This window comes from Plecotus auritus, assembly GCF_963455305.1.
Source record: "Plecotus auritus genome assembly, chromosome: 2".
Lineage (NCBI taxonomy): Eukaryota > Metazoa > Chordata > Mammalia > Chiroptera > Vespertilionidae > Plecotus > Plecotus auritus.
In genome coordinates this window covers 37,679,630-37,699,632 of record NC_137771.1, presented here as the reverse complement: position 1 = coordinate 37,699,632, position 20,003 = coordinate 37,679,630, and the positions used below count along the sequence as shown (strand labels likewise).

General features: G+C 39.0%; 1 protein-coding gene across 1 annotated transcript in view; it reads left to right on the top strand.

The window, feature by feature from the left end:
• Positions 1–20,003, top strand: part of LOC308242503 (putative selection and upkeep of intraepithelial T-cells protein 1 homolog) — a gene marked incomplete at its 5' end in the record, with an annotated part of 29,451 nt that overhangs the window by 2,119 nt on the left and 7,329 nt on the right. Inside the window, 3 exons of the mRNA XM_080656964.1 lie at positions 2,779–3,060; positions 6,496–6,603; positions 18,317–18,421. Coding sequence (XP_080513090.1) covers positions 2,779–3,060; positions 6,496–6,603; positions 18,317–18,421 — 495 coding nt within the window. The remainder of the gene's footprint in view (positions 1–2,778; positions 3,061–6,495; positions 6,604–18,316; positions 18,422–20,003) is intronic.

The following is a 20,003-nucleotide window of genomic DNA, read 5'->3' as shown; positions in this document are numbered from 1 at the left end:
AATGCTAGGCCATGAGGAAAAGGTCTCAGGGTATTTAAAAAATCTGTAACTTTTATAATGTACAGAAAAATATATAGAATAATGTAATAAACTAGATACTTGGTTAACAATTTATTATATTTACTTCAGATCAAGTTAACGTCACCTTTGTACTCATCAATGATGCCATTCACTTTTTCCCTTTCCAAGAAATAACCATTAAACTCATTGTCTCTTTTGTTTAACACAAAGGCATTCATAAAAATATTATTATTTTGTGTGTTTTAAATTTGCACAACAGTATCATTATGCATATTCTATTGACCTGATTACACTCTTAGTTTTTTATTTTTATATCAATCCGTGTTTATTCAAGTGGGCATAGTTCATTCTTTAACTGCGGTATAGTATTCCACTCCATAAATATATGACTATTGATTTATGTATTCCCATATCAATGGACATTAAGGTAGGAGACAAATTTCTGTTCTTATGTTAGACTGTAGTATTTGTGTCCAAGAGTTCTTTTAGGATACACAGCTTGCAATTAAGTTACTAGGCCATTGTGTACAAATATCTTCAAATTATTAGCAGTTACCCACCAACATGATTGGATCAATTTATATTTGACTCAAGTCATGTAAAAGCTACATCCACACCAATACTTGAAATTACTATGTTTTTAAATGTTGGCAAGTTTAAAAAATATTTTTATTGATTTCAGAGAGGAAGGGAGAGGGAGAGAGAGATAGAAACATCAATGATGAGAGATAATCATTAATCAGCTGCTTCTTGCACACCCCCTACTGGGGATTGAGCCTGAAACCTGGGCATGTGCCCTGACTGGGAATCAAACTGTGACCTCCTGGTTCCTAGGTCGACGCTCATCTACTGAGCCACACCTGGCAGGGCAAACTTTGATTTTAGTTTAGCTTATCCTTAATAATAATAAAGTTTTATTTGTTATGTAATAGAGACCTTTTTTTCTGATTCTTGCCTGTTTATTATTTTTGCCCATTTTACTATTGAGTTCTTTGATTTTTTTTTTAATTTGTGGGAATTGTTCTTTATTCTGGATATTACAATTTAGTTTTTATTTATGTTGCAATTTTTTTTAGTCTACTGCCTTTTAAAAAATGTATGTTAACTTATTTTATGTAGATTTAATTTTGATATTATCAAATTTATAGTCTACCAAATTATAATTTGTGTCACATGTGAGAAATTCCTTCTTATCCTCAGTTTTGAAGATATATGCTTTAAATTTTTGAAGCTATCTTTTCACATTTAATTCTTAATCTATATGGATTTTACCTTTGAGTCTTTTAATGAGCTAATAAAATATATATTTATTGACTATTCCCAAAAATTATAAGGTAATTCTGTCATCTACCAAGTCCATACCTCCGCATGGGTCTTTTTATGAGTTTTTATTATGATTACTTTTTAGGTCATCATTATCTAATTATCTATACCTAACACAATACTGCTTTTCTTAAATTACTACAGCGATGTGTCTTGGTTTGTGATAGGGTATATCTATCTAATCTTGCTACCTTTCTCCAAAATTGTTTTAGCCCCATGTAGTCTGAATTGCAATTACAAAGTTAAATCCTCTTAGGAATTATGATTAAAATTGAATTGAACAGATAGACTACTTTTGAGAGATTTGTCATGTTTCTTTATTACATCAGTGAACATTTACTCAGACTTTTTTATTTTAGTTCAATTTATATTTCAGTTAAATTTGATATGTTTATCTATAAAGATCTTGTATAACTTTTGTCAAAATTCATTAGTTAATTTTTTTGGATTATGAATGAGATGGTATTGTTACAAAAATTAATGATTATGGTTGTGATGTAGAAATGTTGCTGATTTATTTTCTTTTCTTTTAATGTTATTTACTTTTAAATAAAAACATCAAGATTCAAAATTTAATCATTTAAAGAATGCATAGTAAAGTCTCCCATATACTCCAATCTTATAGCTATGAATTTCACCTCTCACAGGAAACTAACGTGATTAACTTCTTACATACTACCTCTTGAGATATTTTACATATATATGCATAATATGCATAAGCATACATACGTCCATGCATATACAAACATACAGACATATACGTATATATCTGTATATAATTTTTATATATCCACAACTTCTTTTTAAATAAATGCTAATATACCACATACATTGTTTTAAACTTGCTTTTTTTTCTTAATAAAATGAACTGGAAAAGATTTATATTATTATGTGATTGTTTTCTATTTGTTCTGTGGTTGCAATGTTTTCCATTGTGCGAATGCTTTAGAAATTATTTTACCTATACCTTACTAAAGAATATTCAAGTTGCTTTCAAGCTTTTGGTGTGCAAGAAATGCTCTAATAATTTAAGTAAATTACTACATATGTAATGTCACACCTCTTCAAATCTTTTTCCCATTTTGAAAGCCACATTTGTCTGTCTTAATTAATTTATAATATTTTTAAAATATTCTGGACTCACTCCTTTCTCAGATATATTATAAATGTTGTCTAGTCTGTAGCTTCAATTTTTTACTTTCTACATGTTGTCTTTTGTTGAACAAAAATTAACTTTCATAAAGTAAATCATCTCTTCCATGGTTAATACCTTTGATGCCCTGCTAGCTCGGGTGGTCATCCCTGCCCTATTTGTGGTCATCACCATTAAAGTTATGGCACACTCTACCGGCCATAGAGAATGAAAAGGAACATTTACTTCTTTATTCTTGAATCCACACCAATAATTAATGTCAATTCTCTCTCTTCCTCCAGCTCTAGGCTTGGATATACAGATTAATGTTCAGGTTCCTGACACAAAAGGGCTCATGGTGGAGTGTAACTCAGGAGGGTGGTACCCACAACCCCAGATGAAGTGGAGAGATAGCAGAGGGAATGAAGTTCTAGCCTCATCAAAAATCTTCTCTGAGGATGGAGCTGGATTATTGCACATAAAGACAAGTGTTCTGCTAAAAAACAGTACCCATGGTCCTATCACTTGCTGCTTTCATAACCCAGTTACTGGTCAAGAGAAAAGGGCAAGTATTGTCCTACCAGGTGAGTACCTGTGGCTTGGTTCTACCAAGGAAGAATGGTTTTCATCAGTGTGACAAAATAAAGATAAAATTAGGTGACATAATAAATGAGAAATTGCTTTATAAATAGTGAACTGCTATAGACATGCAACATTTAAACCTTATTAAGTATCTAGACACAAGGAAAATACCAGATGCTCAGGGAGACTGTTCTTAAAAATTGAAGGAACTGTAATAATTAGAGAAAAAAAGCTTATTCTGTTTAGCATCTCAAGGCTTCAAAAGTTATATGTCATTTGACTGCTAGATTCACTATTTCTAGCTTTATGAACTTGGATGTCATGTAACCTTCAAGACCATTGATTTTTCTCATTTAGAGATGGTAACATATATTTTTTGAATTTGAAATAAAATATCACAAATAGGATTTATAAGACATAAAGCAATATGTAGAATTAAGATTGATTTAAAAATTATTGATGTCATAAGTGGACTGTATTACTACCTTGTGAAGAAATAGACATGTAGAAAAGTCCATTACTAAAGATTCAGCAACTGGTAAGTGATATATCCAGGATTAGATCCCAACTCCTCACCCATTATCCAGGGCTATTTTTCTCTGGTACAAGGTGGTTATGATCAGAGAAGTTAGCTATAAACTGTAAAACTGTGTTCTTTGTGCTTCAGCCTGTGACTAGGTCTAGTCCCCAGACAAATTAAGATGAATAGAAAGAAAAAGAGGTAGGCAGAGTGAAAGGATTAATTTTAAGTAGGAAAACAGCTTAACTGTTACACAGAAACCCTGCCCCTATCAGCAGTTCAAACACAATGGAAATCATCAGATAGTTCATGTGGCTGTACTCCTTCAAGTAATTCAAACACTCAGGTTCATGTGGATTGTTGACCATCAATCTCCTTAAAGATCTTTTGAAAACCTGTTGATCAAGCAAAACTAAGTTTATTAGACCTAAGCCCATAAGAGAGAACATCATCTTTACAGAGTATTAATAGCATTCTAGAATGGGTAATTAGGGGAGGATATTTATAGTTTTAGAGCCTCTAAAATTTTTTTAAATATATTTTTATTGATTTCAGATAGGAAGGGAGAAGGAGAGAGAGATGGAAACATCAATGATGAGAGAGAATCATTGATCAACTGCCTCCTGCATGCCCCCTACTAGGGATTGAGCCCAAAACCTGGGCAAATGCCCTGACCGGGAACTGAACCATGACCTCCTGGTTCATAGGTTGATATTCAACCACTGAGCTATGCTGGCCTAGCATACTGGGTGATTTTAAAGTAAGTCTTGCAAGCTGAGAAAACTAGTTAGAATTTGCAGTTTATAATATAACTAGAGGCCTGGTGCACGAATTAGTGCATGGGTAGGATTCCTTGGCCTGGCCAGAGATGGGAGCCAATCAGGGCTGGTGGGGGAGAGGACTGCAGGTGGTTGGCCAGCCACGGGAGGTTGGCTGTGGGAGCACACTGACCACCAGGGGGCAGCTCCTGTGTTGAGCGTCTGCCCCCTGGTGGTCAGTGCGTATTATAGCTACTGGCCGGTTGTCTGGTCATTCAGTTGTCATGGTCGCTTAGGCATTATATATATATACTTTGAATTAGTGAGCATAGCAATATGAAAGTCTTGAAGTGAGTCTTGAGCTCATCATTCGTTTTGTTAAATAAGCTATTTTAGTTATTATCTCCCAGGAGCATGTATTTCCTGGAGGCAGTAGCCAACTTATTGTTGTTTGCTTTCAGTTGCATAGTATAGGGACAGGAAAGATGCCTAGCACCAAAATAGCTTACCACAAGAACAGGAAATTGATTTGTTCTGGTATTGCTTAACATAGGGACAGGGAATTATTTTGGTTTCATTTCTCAAGGGGGACTATGGCTGAAAAGGAGAAAGAGAGGGCATTCCTTGAGGGACATCATCAGTGTCTACCAGAGGGACTTTGGATGTGATCTCATGTCAATTTTAGCCTATTGTTAGAGTACTCCTGAAGAGTAGGTAACTGTTTAACTAGGTCCAGTTCACAAAGGCTTAGTATTAGGGAATTACAAAATGTTCTTTTTCTTCATAGTCATGGAAGTATAACTAGGAAGTTGATAAATAAATTTTGGGAGCCCTTTTCTCCTATTCATCAAAATCTCACTTTATGTGCTTACATCTCTTTGTAACCCAAAATTAACTCCCTTAGTTAACTCACAGTATCAATTTTCTGTTTCACTTCATGGGAGACTTACTTTTGGTTTCCCTTTCAATCCTACATTTATATTCTGAGTCATTCAGGAATCTTGGACTAGCCGACCTATTCAGTGTTGTTGAAGCTGAAGTATAAATTTAGAACCTTGGACCCCATGTCCTTTCCTTGTGGATTTTTTTTTCATTTGAATGAAAACCTTTCATAAAATGAAAGAGCAAATTTGGTCCCAGTGATAGCCAAGTAAGGGGTGAATAATATACCTCAACAATGGAGCTGTTATTTTTATATGTTATGTATTTGTTGTTGCTAAAATTCAAATTCCAATAGTTTGGTGCCAACCATGCTTTTACTTCAAACCGGTTTTTAATTTACTACATTAAGATACTTATTTTGTGTTCTGCATCTGAAAATTACATTTTATGGAGGTATTGATTGTATGCTTCTATAGTTTGTCTGTTTCCAAGTTCACCTTCTTCATTCTCTGGGAAACAATGCTTGTCTCTTTTCACAATATCTCATATACAAGGCTTTTTGAACCCAGGTCACCAGAGATTGGTAGTTAATGGTACTAACTGCTGCTATGGTGCCTGTCACCATCAAACAGAGCAAATACAGATATTGCACTTGCCCTATTTTCTGCACTTCGAGGACTTCCATGCTCTATCACCACTCAAAAATTTTTAACTTTAAAAAATATATATATTTTTTATCAGGATATTGAATGTTTACTCCTGGGAAAATTTTTCTGTCACATTGGTCCTAGCTTGCAGGAAATTTAAACACTGAATATCAGAAGACTTTTGCAGTTTTATTTCTGAAGTTTCAGAACTCTTATATGTATATAACAATTTTAAACTTCCTAGAATTTTACCAGGGGCACTTCTGATCCAGTTCCACAGCCATTGGCTTCCCCAAACCCCCCATATATTGTGGTGCCCAGGACCCTGTCCTGTAATTTCCCTAGTCTCATAGATTTGTCCCCTGGAATATAAGAAAAGAAATAGTAAGTTATTTCTCCATTCAGTCCTGTTCCATCCTTGCCCAATACCTCCCAAATGCTGGTCTTTCCCCTAGTCCAGCTACGCTGACCAGTAGCCCTCGTCTGAGCCCAGAGTGCATACATAGTACAGAGTGTAATAGGGGCCATAAGTGGGTATCTTGCTTCCTTAGAGCAATATTCCATGCCCCTTGGAGTCTTGTGAACCTGCTGCTCTACTTACCAAAACTTTCATTTTGCTCTCTCTCTCAGATATACTGTTAACATCGGAGTATATGTCGACAATGTTACCTATAAAGTCCTGGCTCCTGATATATTTAGCACTCATTCTGCATTTTCTTCTGTGTTTGAGAAGAAAAGGTATTTCATTAAGATATTAAATGCTTTGAGAAGGTTCATACAAAAAATGTGTAAACTTGCATATCTGAATATATCCCACTGCTATATTTGCCGAAGAAGGTCTCAATGTCTTTAATTATGCTTCAGGTCAAGCTGCAATTCTCCCTCCTTATGTGGCTCTCAGGGGTGCTGCTATAGTGCCTGTTACCACCAAATAGTAGTTGGTCCTGATTCCTTCATAGCCATCATTGCTTATTTCCCAGTGCTTGGAATTTCAACAATAGTAATTCTGTTCTCTTCGATAGGCAACCATGGATAGTTAGACTTACCACTCAAAGTGTTCAGAATATTTTACTTTGATAACAAGAGGAAGAAAAAGAGATGAACCAATATCCAGATTATTTGTTCCTCCTTAATCTCCTCTTACTTCTTCTTTTGCGCTTCCTATGAAACTAACTTAAATATATTCTCTTTCTTCCTCATTAGAGGTAGGAAATAGAATCTTAATTTCAGGGAACTGAGGGCAAAGGGTAGAGTAGGTATCCTATATAATAAAGAGGTAATATGCAAATTGACCATCACACCCTCACACAATATGGCTACCCCCATGTGGGCACAAGATGGCTCCCCCCATGTGGTCACAAGATGGCCACCCCCATGTGGTAACAAGATGGCTGGCAGGGGAGGGCAGTTGTGAGTGATTAGGCCAGTAGGGGAGGGCAGTTGGGGGTGACTGGGCTGGCAGGGGAGGGCAGTTGGGGGCAACTGGGCCTGCAGGGGAGGGAGGGCAGTTGGGGGGAACCAGGCCTGCAGGGGAGGGCAGTTAGGGGTGACCAGACCGGCAGGGGAAGGCAGTTGGGGGTGACTGGGCTGGCAGGGGAGGACAGTTGGGGGCAACCAGGCCTGCAGGGGAGGGAGGGCAGTTGTGGGGGACCAGGCCGGCAGGGGAGGGCAATTAGGGGTGACCAGGCCAGCAGGGGAGGGCAGTTGGGGGCAACCAGGCCTGTAGGGGAGGGCAGTTGGGGGCAATCAGGCTGGCAGGGGAGCAGTTAGGTGTTGATCAGGCTGGCAGGGGAGTGGTTAGGGGGTGATCAGGCTTGCAGGCAGAAGTGGTTAGGGGCAATCAGGCAGGCAGGCAGGCGAGTGGTTGGGAGCCAGCAGTCCTGGATTGTGAGATGTCCAACCTAAACTGGCAATTGGACATCCCCTGAGGGGTCCCAGATTGGAGAGGGTGCAGGCTGGGCTGAGGGACACCCCCCCCCCAGTGCACGAATTTTGTGCACTGGGCCTCTAGTCAGGTATATTTGAGAATAATCTCTTAAGTACTTGACCTTAGGAACTTCACACCATACAAGGTGAATAACGGAAGTGATAAGTTATGACATCCAATACTTGACATACAAAACATTTCCTAAAAGAAAAGAGTTGTCATATTTCTAGGCTCTTTTGGAAGGAGGAAGAGAGGGACTGGGAGATTTGGGGAGATTATTTAATCTATAATGACATACAATTCACAAGACAAAGTGCTTTTTGAGAGCTCTCATAAAAATTAGATTTATCTATGATTCAGGAAACATAAGGCTAAAAAAGAACAGACAATTTGACTTGCTCAGCCCTCTACCCAATTTATAAAGACCTGAATAACTTTGAATTAGTAGTTATCATGTGCTAGCAGATGTGATAAATACTTTGTAGTAAATATCTTATTAATTTCTCCAAACAATCCTATGTGGTAGGTTCTATTTATTTTTAACACTTTTAGATGAAGAAATTAAGGATCAGAATTTTTAGGTGAATTGTTCAAGCTGAAACAACCTATAAATATAGTCAGGATTGGAACCTAGATATTTTAAATGCCAAACAATTTGCTCCAACCATTATGCTCTTCTTCATGTATATGGGTATCAAGACATCCTTGCATTCTTGCAGTGATGGGGAGGTCACTAACTCATTAGACAGTTTGACTTATTTATTTGTTTATTCAACAAATTTATATTGAGCACCTCCTAAATACTAGCCACTGTTCTAGATATTGACAATACAGTAAGGAGGTGGGAGCCAAAAGTCTTTGCCTTCAAAGACCTAATTACTAGTGTAATGTGATAAAATTTGTCCTTTTTGAACTTTCTTGTTGGTAATTGCAAGTATTTGTTGACTTAACAAATAAACACAGTATTTTTCTGCCTGACTTGTATATTTTTTGCTTTAAATATTTTTTTTATTTTTCAATTACAGTTGACATGCAATATTATATTCACCCAATGATTAGACATTTATAACCCAATAAGTGATCACCATGATAAATCTAGTACCCATCTGACATCAAACATAATTACTACAGTAATATTGACTATATTTCATATACTGTACTTTATATCCCCATAACTATTCTGTAACTACCAGTTTGTATTTCTTAACCTCTTCACCATCCTCCAACCCCCTTTTCTTTTGGCAGCCATCAAAATTTTCTCTGTATCTATGAGTTTACTTCTGTTCTGCTTGCTTAGTTTGTTTTGCTGTTTGTTTGTGGTTTTTTTTAGATCTATTTTGCTTAGTGTAAGAATTGCTACCCCAGCTTTTGTTTGTTTGTTTCCATTTTCATAAAATATCTTTTTCCATCCCGTTACTTTTAGTCTGTGTGAGTCTTTTGATCTGAAGTGAGTCTCTTGTAGACATCATATGAAAGGGTCTTGTTTGTTATACATACCAGGCTCCATATGTCTTTTGATTGGAGTATTTAATCCATTTGCATTTAAAGCTATTGATAGATATGTATTTATTGCCACTTTGCTATTCATATTTACAAACATTTTTTTCTTCTTCTTAAAGAAGACCCTTTAATGTTTCTTGTAATACTGGTTTGATAGTGATGAACTACTTTAGCTTTTTCTTGTCTGGGAAGCTCTTTATCTGTCCTTCCATTCTTAATGATAGTTTTTCTGAGTAGAGTAATCTTGGTTGTAGGACCTTGCTTTTCATCACTTTGAATATATATATTTTCTTTTTTCTTTATTGATTAAGGTATTACAAATGTGTCCTTATCCCCTCATTGTGCCCCCATCCCCCCCCCAGTCCTGCCCTCATCCTCACCCCCGGTTGTCTGCGTCCATCGCTTATGCTTATATGCATGCATACAAGTCCTTTGGTTGATCTCTTACCCATACACCTACCCTCCCCTACCTTCCCTCTGAGGTTTGAGCATCTGATCAATGCTTCTCTGTCTCTAGATCTGTTTTTGTTCATAAGTTTATGTTGTTCATTATAATCCACAAATGAGTGAGATTGTGTGATATTTATCTTTCTCTAACTGACTAATTTCACTTAGCATAATGCTCTCCAACTGTATCCATGCTGTTGCAAATGGTAGAAGTTCCTTCCTTTTCACGGCAGCATAGTATTCCATTCTGTAGACGTGCCAAAGTTTTTTAATCCACTCATCTGCTGATGGGCACTTAGGCTGGTTCCACATCTTAGCTATTGTAAGTTGTGCTGCTATGAACATAGGGGTGCATATATCCTTTCTGATTGGTATTTCTAATTTCTTGGGATATATTCCTAGAAGTGGGATCACTGGGTCAAATGGAAGTTCCATTTTAAGTTTTTTTGAGGAAACTCCATACTGTTCTCCACAGTGGCTGTACCAGTCTGCATTCCCACCAGCAGTGCATGAGGGTTACTTTTTCTCCGCATCCTCACCAGCATTTGTCATTTGTTGATTTGTTGATGATAGCCATTCTGACAGGTGTGAGATGGTACTTCATTGTTGTTTTGATTTGCATCTCTCGGATGATTAGTGATTTTGAGCATATTCTCATATGTCTCTTGGCCTTCCTTATGTCTTCTTTAGAAAAGTATCTATTTAGGTCTGTTGCCCATTTTTTTTATTGGATCATTTATCTTCCTTTTGTTAAGTTGTATGAGTTCCCTGTAAATGTTGGAGATTAAACCTTTATCAGTGATAACATTTGCAAATATGTTCTCCCATGCAGTGGGCTTTCTTGTTGTTTTGTTGATGGTTTCTTTTGCTGTGCAGAAGCTTTTTATTTTGATGTAGTCCCATTTGTTTATTTTCTCTTTAGTTTCCATTGCCCTAGGAGCTCTGTCAGTGAAGATATTGCTTCGGCATATATCTGAGATTTTTCTGCCTGTGGATTCCTCTAATATTTTATGGTTTCCCATCTTACATTTAAGTCCTTTATCCATTTTGAGTTTATTTTTGTGTATGGTGTAAGTTGGTGGTCTAGTTTCATTTTTTTGCATGTGTCTGACCAAATTTCCCAGCACCATTTATTGAAGAGACTGTCTTGACTTCATTGTATGTTCTTGCCTCCTTTGTCAAATATTAATTGAGCATAGTGGTTTGGCTCGATTTCTGGGTTCTCTATTCTATTCCATTGGTCTATATGTCTGTTCTTGTGCCAGTACCAGGCAATTTTGAGAACAGTGGCTTTGTCATACATCTTGATATCTGGTATTGAGATCCCACCGACTTTGTTCTTCTTTCTCAGGATCACTGCAGCTATTTGGATTTTTTTAAATTACTATTCCAGATGAATTTTTGGAGAGTTCTTTCTAGATTTGTGAAATATGCTGTTGCTATTTTAATGGGGAGTACACTGAATCTATAGATTGCTTTGGGTAGTATGGACATTTTAATGATGTTTATTTTATCAATCCATGAACACGGTGTGTTCTTCCATCAGTTTATGTCTTCCTCTATCTCTTTTTTCTGAGTAGAGGTCTTTTACCTCCTTAGTTAAGTTTATTCCAAGGTATCTTAATTTTTTTGTGTGTGTAATGGTAAATGGGGTTGTTTTTAAATCTCTCTTTCTGTAAGTTCATTATTGGTGTATAAAAATGCCATAGATTTCTTGGTGTTAATTTTGTATCCTGCTACATTGCCAAATTCATTTATTAAGTCTAATAATTTTTTGATGGAGTCTTTAGGGTTTTCCATGTACACTATCATGTCATTTGCGAATAATGACAATTTTACTTCTTCTTTTCCAGTTTGGATGCTTTTAATTTCATCTTCTTGTCTGATCACTTTGACTAGCACTTCCAATACTATGTTGAACAGGAGTGGTGAAAGCAGGCATCCCTGTCTTGTTCCTGTTCTTAAGGGAAATGGTTTTACTTTTTGCCCTTTGAGTATGATGTTGGCTGTAGATTTGTCATATAAGTCTTTGATTATGTTGAGGTGTGATCCTTCTATTCCCACTTTGCTGAGTGTTTTTTATCAGAAAAGGGTGTTGGACTTTGTCAAATGCCTTTTCTGCATCAATTGATATGATTATGTGATTTTTGTCTCTCAATTTGTTTATGTGATGTATCACGTTCATTGATTTGCAGATATTGTACCAGCCTTGCATCCCTGGAATAAATCCCACTTGGTCATGATGCATGATCTTTCTAATGTAATGCTGGAACCAGTTTGCTAGAATTTTGTTGAGAATTTAGCATCTATGTTCATCAGGGATATTGGCCTGTAATTCTCTTTCTTTGTGATGTCTTTATCTGGTTTTGGGATTAGGGTAATGCTGGCTTCATAGGAAGTGTTTGGAAGTGTTCCTTCCTCTTGAATTTTTTGGAAGAGTCTGAGAAGGATTGGTTTTAGTTCTTCTTTGAATGTTCGGTAAAACTCCCCTTTGAAGCCATCTGGTCCAGGGCTTTTGTTTGCTGGAAGCTTTTTGATTACTCTTTCAACTTCATGAGTAGTTATTGGCTTATTCAGGTTTTTTGATTCTTTGTGATTGAGTTTTGGAAGCTTGTATTTTTCTAGGAATGTGTCCATTTTGTTGAGGTTGTCCAGTTTGTTGGAATAGAGTTGTATATAGTATTTTATTTTTTTACAATTCTTTGTATATCAGTGGGGTCAGTTGTTACTTTACCTTTTTCATTGTTTATTTGGGTCCTCTCTCTTTGTTTCTTGGTGTTTCTGGCTAGAGGTTCATCAATCTTGTTTATCCTTTCAAAGAACCAGCTCTTGGTTTCATTGATCTTTTGTATTATTATTTTTTTTTTGTCTCTATGTTGTTTATTTCTGCTCTGATCTTTATTATTTCCTTCCTTCTGGATACTGTGGGCTTTTCTTGTTGCTCTCTTTCTAGTTCTTTAAGTTGCAAGGTTAGATAATTTATTACCAGTTTTCTTGTTATTTTGAGGTAGGCCTATAGAGCTATGAACTTCCCTCTCAGGACTGCTTTCATTGTGTCCCATAGATTTTGGATTATTGTGTTTTCATTGTCATTTGTTTCCAGGATGCTTTTTATTTCTTCTTTGATCTCTTTGGTAACCCAATCAGTGTTTAATAGCATGCTATTTAGCCTCCAAGTGTTTGATATTTTTTTCATTGTTTTTATTGTAGTTGACTAGTGGCCCAGTGCACGAAATTCATGCACATTAAAAGGGGGACCCAGAGTCAAGTCCCCACCCACCCACATGTGCCTCAAAATCGCATGAGACCCAGACCCGGCTGCTCCCCCCATTGGGCTAGGTCCAGACCTGGCCAGTCCCACCCTTGTCAAGCCCCATTGGCAGGGGGGCGCAGCCTCAGGTCCCCCGTCAAGCCCCGCTGGGCAGGGGGCATGGCCTGAGTTCCCCTGACCCAGCACTGGGGGTGCACCTTGAGGTCCCCCGTCAAGCCCCGCAGGGTGGGGAGCACGGCCTGAGGTCTCCTATCAAGCCCCACCAGGCAGGGGGGCGCAACCTCAGGTCCCCCGGCATGGTGCCAGGGTGGGGGTGTGTGGCCTGAAGTCCTCTGTCAAGCCCCACCTGGTGGGGGGCACGGCCTGAGGTCCCCCAGCCTGGCACTGGGGTGGGGGGATCAGCCTGAGGTCCCCTAGCCCAGCACCAGGACAGGAAGTGCACCTTGAGGTCCCCCATCAAGCTCCACCAGGTAGGGGGCATGGCCTTGGGTCCCCTGGCCTGGCGCTGGGGCAGGGGGCGAGGCCTGAGGCCCCCTGTCAAGGGAGAGGGTGTAGCCTCAGGTCCCTGCTGATTGCTCATTAAGACTCCTTAAGGGAACTTGGCCTCAGCTGTGGGTGCAGCCATCTTTGTGATGGAGTGATGGTCAGTTAGCATATCCCCTCTTTATTATATAGGATTTCTAGTTCTATATCATTGTGATCTGAGAAGATGCTTGTTATGATTTCTATCCTCTTGAATTTGAAGAGACTTTGCCTGTGTCCTAATATGTGGTCTATCTTTGAAAATGTCCCATGTGCACTGGATAAGAATGTATATTCTTTAGTTTTGGGGTGAAATATTCTGAAGATGTCAATTAAGTCCATCTGATCTAGTGAGTCATTTAGGATTGTTGTTTCTTTGCTGATTTTTTGTTTGGAGGATTTATCCAGTGGTGTCAGTGGGGGTATTAAAGTCCCCTACTATGACTGTATTGCTATCGATCTCTCCCTTGATATCTTCCAGAAGTTGTTTTATGTATTTGGGTGTTCCTCTATTGGGTGCATATATGTTTACCAGAGTTATATCTTCTTGTTGAATTGCTCCCTTTAGTATTATGTAGTGGCCTTCCTTATCTCTTGTATGATCTTTACTTTGAGGTCTATTTTGTCAGATATACGTATTGCAACCCCAGCTTTTTTCTCCTTTTCATTTGCCTGAAATTTTTTTTCCATCCCTTCATTCTCACTCTGTTAGAATCCTTTGTTCTGAGGTGGGTCTCTTGCAGACAGCAAATATATGGGTCATGTTTTCTTATCCATTCAGCTTCCCTATGTCTTTTAATTTGAGCATTTAGTCCACTTATGTTTATTGTTATTATTGATAAGTACTTGTTTGTCGTCATTTTTATTTTTAATGTTTGTGTTCTTCTTGCCTTTCTGTTTCTTCTTTTTACAGCAGTCCTTTTAGCATTTTTTGCATTGCTGGCTTGGTGGTAATAAACTCTTTTAGCCCTTTTTTGTCTGTGAAGCTCCTGATTCCACCTTTAATTTTGAATGATAGCCTTGCTGGGTATAGTATTCTTGGATTCAATCCCTTGCTTTGCATCACTTTGTATATTTACTTCCATTCTCTTCTGGCCTGGTGTGTTTCTATTGAGAAATTAGTTGATATTCCAATAGGACATCCCTTGTAGGTAACTTTCTGTCTCTTTCTGGTAGCCTTTAAGATTCTTACTTTGTTGTTGGTGTTTGCCAGTTTAATTATGATGTGTCTTGGTATCGGTTTTTTGGGGTTCATCTTGTTTGGGACTCTATGTGCTTCTTGGACTTGCATAGATTTTTTTCTTGCCAATATCAGGGAAGTTTTCTGTCATTATTTATTCAAACAGGTTTTCTATTCCTTGCTTCTCTTCCTCTCCTTCTGGTACCCCTATTATGCGAATGTTGTTTCGTTTTGTGTTGTCCCAAAGCTCCCTTAGGCTTTCCTCTTGCTTTTTAAATTTTCTTTCCAGTTGCTGCTGTGTTTGTGTGTTTTTTCCTACCTTGTCTTCTAATTCACTGATGCGGTCTTCAGCCTCTTCTAGTCTACTGTTTAAGCCTTCCATTGTGTTCTTTATTGCAGCTATGTCATTCTTCATTTCCTCTTGGTTCCTTTCCATGTTGGTGACATTCTCAGTCAGCTCCTTATAATTCTCATTGAGTTGTGTGTATTTATCATTGAGTTGTGTGTATTTTTCATCCAGTCATTTTAGCATCCTTATAACCATTACTCTGAATTCTTTCTCTGACATGTTATCAGCCTCAATTTCATTTAACTCCCTCTCGGGTGATTCCTCTCTTTATTTCCTTTGGGGATTGCTTTTTAGTCTTCCCATGTTTTGCTGTAACATTTTAATTGTAGATCTGATTGCTTTGCTACCCAGGTTCTTTTGAAGATGGTGCTACTGGTGTGATCTATGAGGTCTCCTGGGCTTGGTAATCTAGTGTAGCTCCCTACTTGAGCTATTTGGATTCTCTTTATGTAGGCCTGTGGGCTGGAAAGGTGCAACTGTGGTGTCTAGAAGTCAGCAGCCATGGAGGGGGGTGTCCCAATTTTTGCTGCCTTGTGCTCTTGGTTGAAATTGCACGTGCCCAGCAGGAACTCACAGTGGCACCCAGGAGCCATTCTTTTGGGGTGGTGGGGCTTAGGAGGCCTGAGCTCTGGAAAGGCATGACTGTGCTGTCCAGAATTCTGTAGTTGTGGGGTGGGCAGACTCAGCTTTTGCTGCTGTCTCCGTGGTTGGATACACATGCCCCCAGTGACGTCTCACAGGGGCACCCGTGGTGCATTTGCCAGCAGGGTGTACTGATGCACTCTGAAGGGCCTGGTGCTGAAGCCACATGATTGCGGTGTCTGTGGGCAGGTATCCCAGAAGAGGGAACTCAGAGTTTCTACAGCCCAGCAGTGCATCCCTGTTTGTATAAGTGTGCTCCCAGCAGGGGTTCACAGTGGCACCCAAGGGCTGCCTATGCAGTGGTGGGCTTGGGAGGCCTGCGCGCTGGAAAAGCGTGTGACTGTGGTGTCCAGAGTTCTGCAGCTGTGGGGTGGGAAGACTCAGTTTTTGCTGCTACACCTATGGTGGCAGCTCACAGGGGCACCCATGGTGTATTTGCCAGCACAGTGCACTGAAGCACTCTGAAGGGCCCTGGCACTGAAGCCACGCAATTGAGGTGTCCGTGGGCAGGTATCCTGGATGAGTGAATTCAGAATTTCTACTTCCAGGGGAGTGCGTCCCTGTTTATCCAAGATCACACCCAGAGGGGGCTCACAGTGGCTCCCAAGAGCGCCCTGTGGATCGATAGGATCAGGAGGCCTGCTCACTGGAAATGCATGACTGTGGCAGTGTGTTTCCCAGCACAGAGCTCTGACACACTCTGAGGGGCCCTGGGGCTGAAGTTGCACAGCTGGGGTGTCTGTGGGCAGTTATTCAGGAAGATGGAATTCAGAATTTCTACTGCGGGGCAGCGCACCCTTATCTGTACAAAATCACACCCAGCGGGGACTCACAGTGGCTCCCAAGAGCTGCCTTTGGAGTGGTGTGCCCAGGATGCCTGCTCACTGGAGATGTGCATCTGTGGTGTCCAGAGGTCTGCAGCTGGGGAGGGGACAAGTTTCACTTATTGCTGCGGGAGTGATGAACCCTTGGATGTGGAGGTCCCAGGGTCCGCGGGTCTGTGGGTGGGGCAGCAGGATTTTGGCTGGAGTGGATGCTGAGTCATGGGAATTGTCCAAGGCCTGTCTGGGTGGTGGTGCTGATGAGTTCCTAGAAGCGGCCGTCTCCCCTTCAAGATGGTGTGGGCTAAGTGCCACAGTCTGGAAAGTGCCTGCAGTGGTGGTAATCTCTCCCTGTCCAAGAGAGCCTGGTTTGCCAGCCCCTACTGCTCCTGCTGGATTTAACTGTCCCTCACTCAGTCACACACAAACCACACACATCCACACACTCTCCTTTCATCCCCTCACTCACTCACTTCCTCTCCCTCACCTCCATCCTGCCAGCACCATCTTTTTCAAGTCTCGCTTTGAATATTTCTTGCCAATCCCTCCTGGCCTGCAAAGTTTCTTTTGAGAAATCAGCTGAACGTCTTATGGAAGCTCCCTTGTCGGTAAGTTACTACTTTTCTTTTGCTGCTTTTAAGATTCTTTGTCTTTAACCTTTTGCATTTTAATTGAAATGTGTCTTGGTGTGGGCCTCTTTAGGTTCATCTTGTTTGGGATTCTGTGCAAAATAGAAACAAAACCACATTCCTTTCTGGATTTTCTCTACTCTAAGCCAAGTATTTATAGTTATTTTCTTTGCAATATATGTCTCAAAATTACCCAACAATCTTGTCATTTTCCTCTAGGAATGTTATGAATCAGTAAATGAATCTTTTCTTCAATCTAGCTTGATATAGGCTATGACATGCACTGACCACCATGGGGGCAGATGCTCTGACTGGTAGGTTAGCTTGCTGCTGAGGTCTGGGCCTATCAGGACTGAGCAAGATGGGCCAGACACATCCTGGAGCCCTCCCGCCATCCCTTCCTGGCTGACCAACCTCCCACATCCCTCCCCAGCACCGATTGTGCACTGGTATGGTCCTTCAGCCTGGCCTGTGCCCTCTCGCAATCTGGGACCCCTCGGGGTATGTCAGATAACTGGTTTTGGCCTGATCCTGCAAGCCAGGCTGAGGGACCCCACTGGTGCATGAATTTGTGCACCAGACCTCTAGTAGTTTAATAACAAGTGTTGTCCAGCCTTAAAATGATCTTTTTCACACTTCAGTAAGCTCCCTAGAAAATAAATATTCAAGTAAAGATTGTCTGAATAGCAGGGATGCTGTGGAGAAGAGCCTTGCATTATAACTTAAGGCCTTTACATCTATAAAATTCTTGGCTTCCAGAGCACTTTTGTTGTCTGAACTAACACAGAGTTTCCCAACACTAGTATTTTGTTGGTCCCATAAACTTTAGACCTTTAAGTATTTACATATTATAGTGACCAGGGGCCTACTCTTTCTAGATCTTATTTCCAGGCTGATTACATGCTGCACAAAATGGGGAGAAGTAAGAAGAGGTCATTCTTCCTAACCCTGCTCTGTCCCTAGCCTAAATGACTGTGAGCTCTGATTCCTGGCTTTATCTTTACCCACATTCCTGCCTTTCATGCCTGAGCTCTGACAGAGGTTGAATACATAGCAATGAGATTTTTAAAAAATTTTCTTGTATCCAGGGATACATTGTTGTTATTCCACTGTATCCCTAAATTCCTCCTTCCTAATTCTCTTTATCTTTGACTCTTTTTCAGTTATACAAAACAATTGGCCAATTTTTTTGGAAATTGTGTTTGAGAGTTTACCATTCCTGATGCATGCTAGCATCTTTCCTGCCTACTGGTATCTGCGGGATAAAGGTAAGTGAAACTAGAAAAGTAAGATTTTTTTTTAGGTCATCTCTTCTTTGGCTGGTACCCTCTTCACTAGGAGGTATTTTCATAAAGCTGAGTGACCTTTAAAGTAACAGGAAGAGGAGTCAGAGTTCAGGTGACATCTAAGTCTTCAGATTCTGTTCCCTGAACTGTTAGAGGCCCAGAGTTTTAGGCTGTATTGGTGGTGTATGTCTGTCACTATTCATGGTGATAGCTGCTTGTGCACCAAGGGAAAAGATACATTCCTTCAGATCTTATGGACATTTCATTCAAAATTATGAAGTCTAGACACTCATTTACAAAACACAGTTACTGATGTCACTTATAGGTTGGCTTTAAACCCATGATTCAAAACATTTTTGAGTTATGAATCTTTGAAAAATAAATAAAATCATAATTTTACTTGTTTTATTTCCTATTCAGTATCAAAACTATTGAAAGCTATCGTTTTGCCTATATACTTAGATGCTATTTAGAACTATAATTATAGTATATCATGTACCTTATTATGATAGTACCTGAGAATTAGCAATACCTTTCATTCACTTGGAGTTACTGGGAATTATTTACATAAGACAATGGCAAGGTAAACAAAAGGATCACTTCATTATTTTGGAGGGCTTTTTCAAATCTATTACTGAACTGGCCCCAAACAAAGCCCATTACATATATTTGCACCTCCAGTTATAAACCCAACCCTCAAATCTTAACAAACAAATGAACCAAGAAGACAACCCAATCAGGGTTAACTATAAAGTAGTAATATGTAAGAATGTATAAGATGGCATTCTTTTTCCAACAATATGGGGAAATCTGACTACCCTAAACAACTCTCTGATAACAATATATGTGCTGCAACATCTATCTATCTATCTATCTATCTATCTATCTATCTATCTATCTATCATCTATCTATCTATCATCTATCTATTAAAAATCTATATTTATCTACCAACCATTATTTTCAAGTTACTTTTGAGCTATTTAGAAGTATTGCTAAGGAAAATTCTTCATATAGAGGAAAATAATACCAGAAGGAAATGTGGATGTTAGGAATTAAGGAAGAGTAAGAAAAATGGTAATCATCTAGGTAAATCTATTAGATATTCTTCTCCTCATGTTGTCCCATCACTTGGCCCTGAACACAGGGAAGGACAAAGGAAGAATACAGCAAAGGGGATTTTTTAATCCATGTAGGGTGCTATAACAGATTGAGTAGCTTATAAACAGAATTAACTCAAAAATGAACACAGATGGAATTGTTAGATGGGATGACTAAAATTATAAAAAGGAAAATGAAGTTATTAAATATACACAATAAGAAAACAAAAGAAGAGTGGAAATGTGTAGATAGAATAGAAAGGTCAAGTAAGCACAAAATAATGTTAGAGATTTGAAATATTAATAAGCAAAAGGGATAATGAACTATTTAAGTACAATAATTTTTAGACAGGATAGATTAAAGAATTTAAATCCAATTATGTGCTTTCTGAAAGGGGAACATTAAAGCATAAACATAATTTACTAAGTCTGAAGTGAATTAATACCTTAAATATTCTTGGAAGTT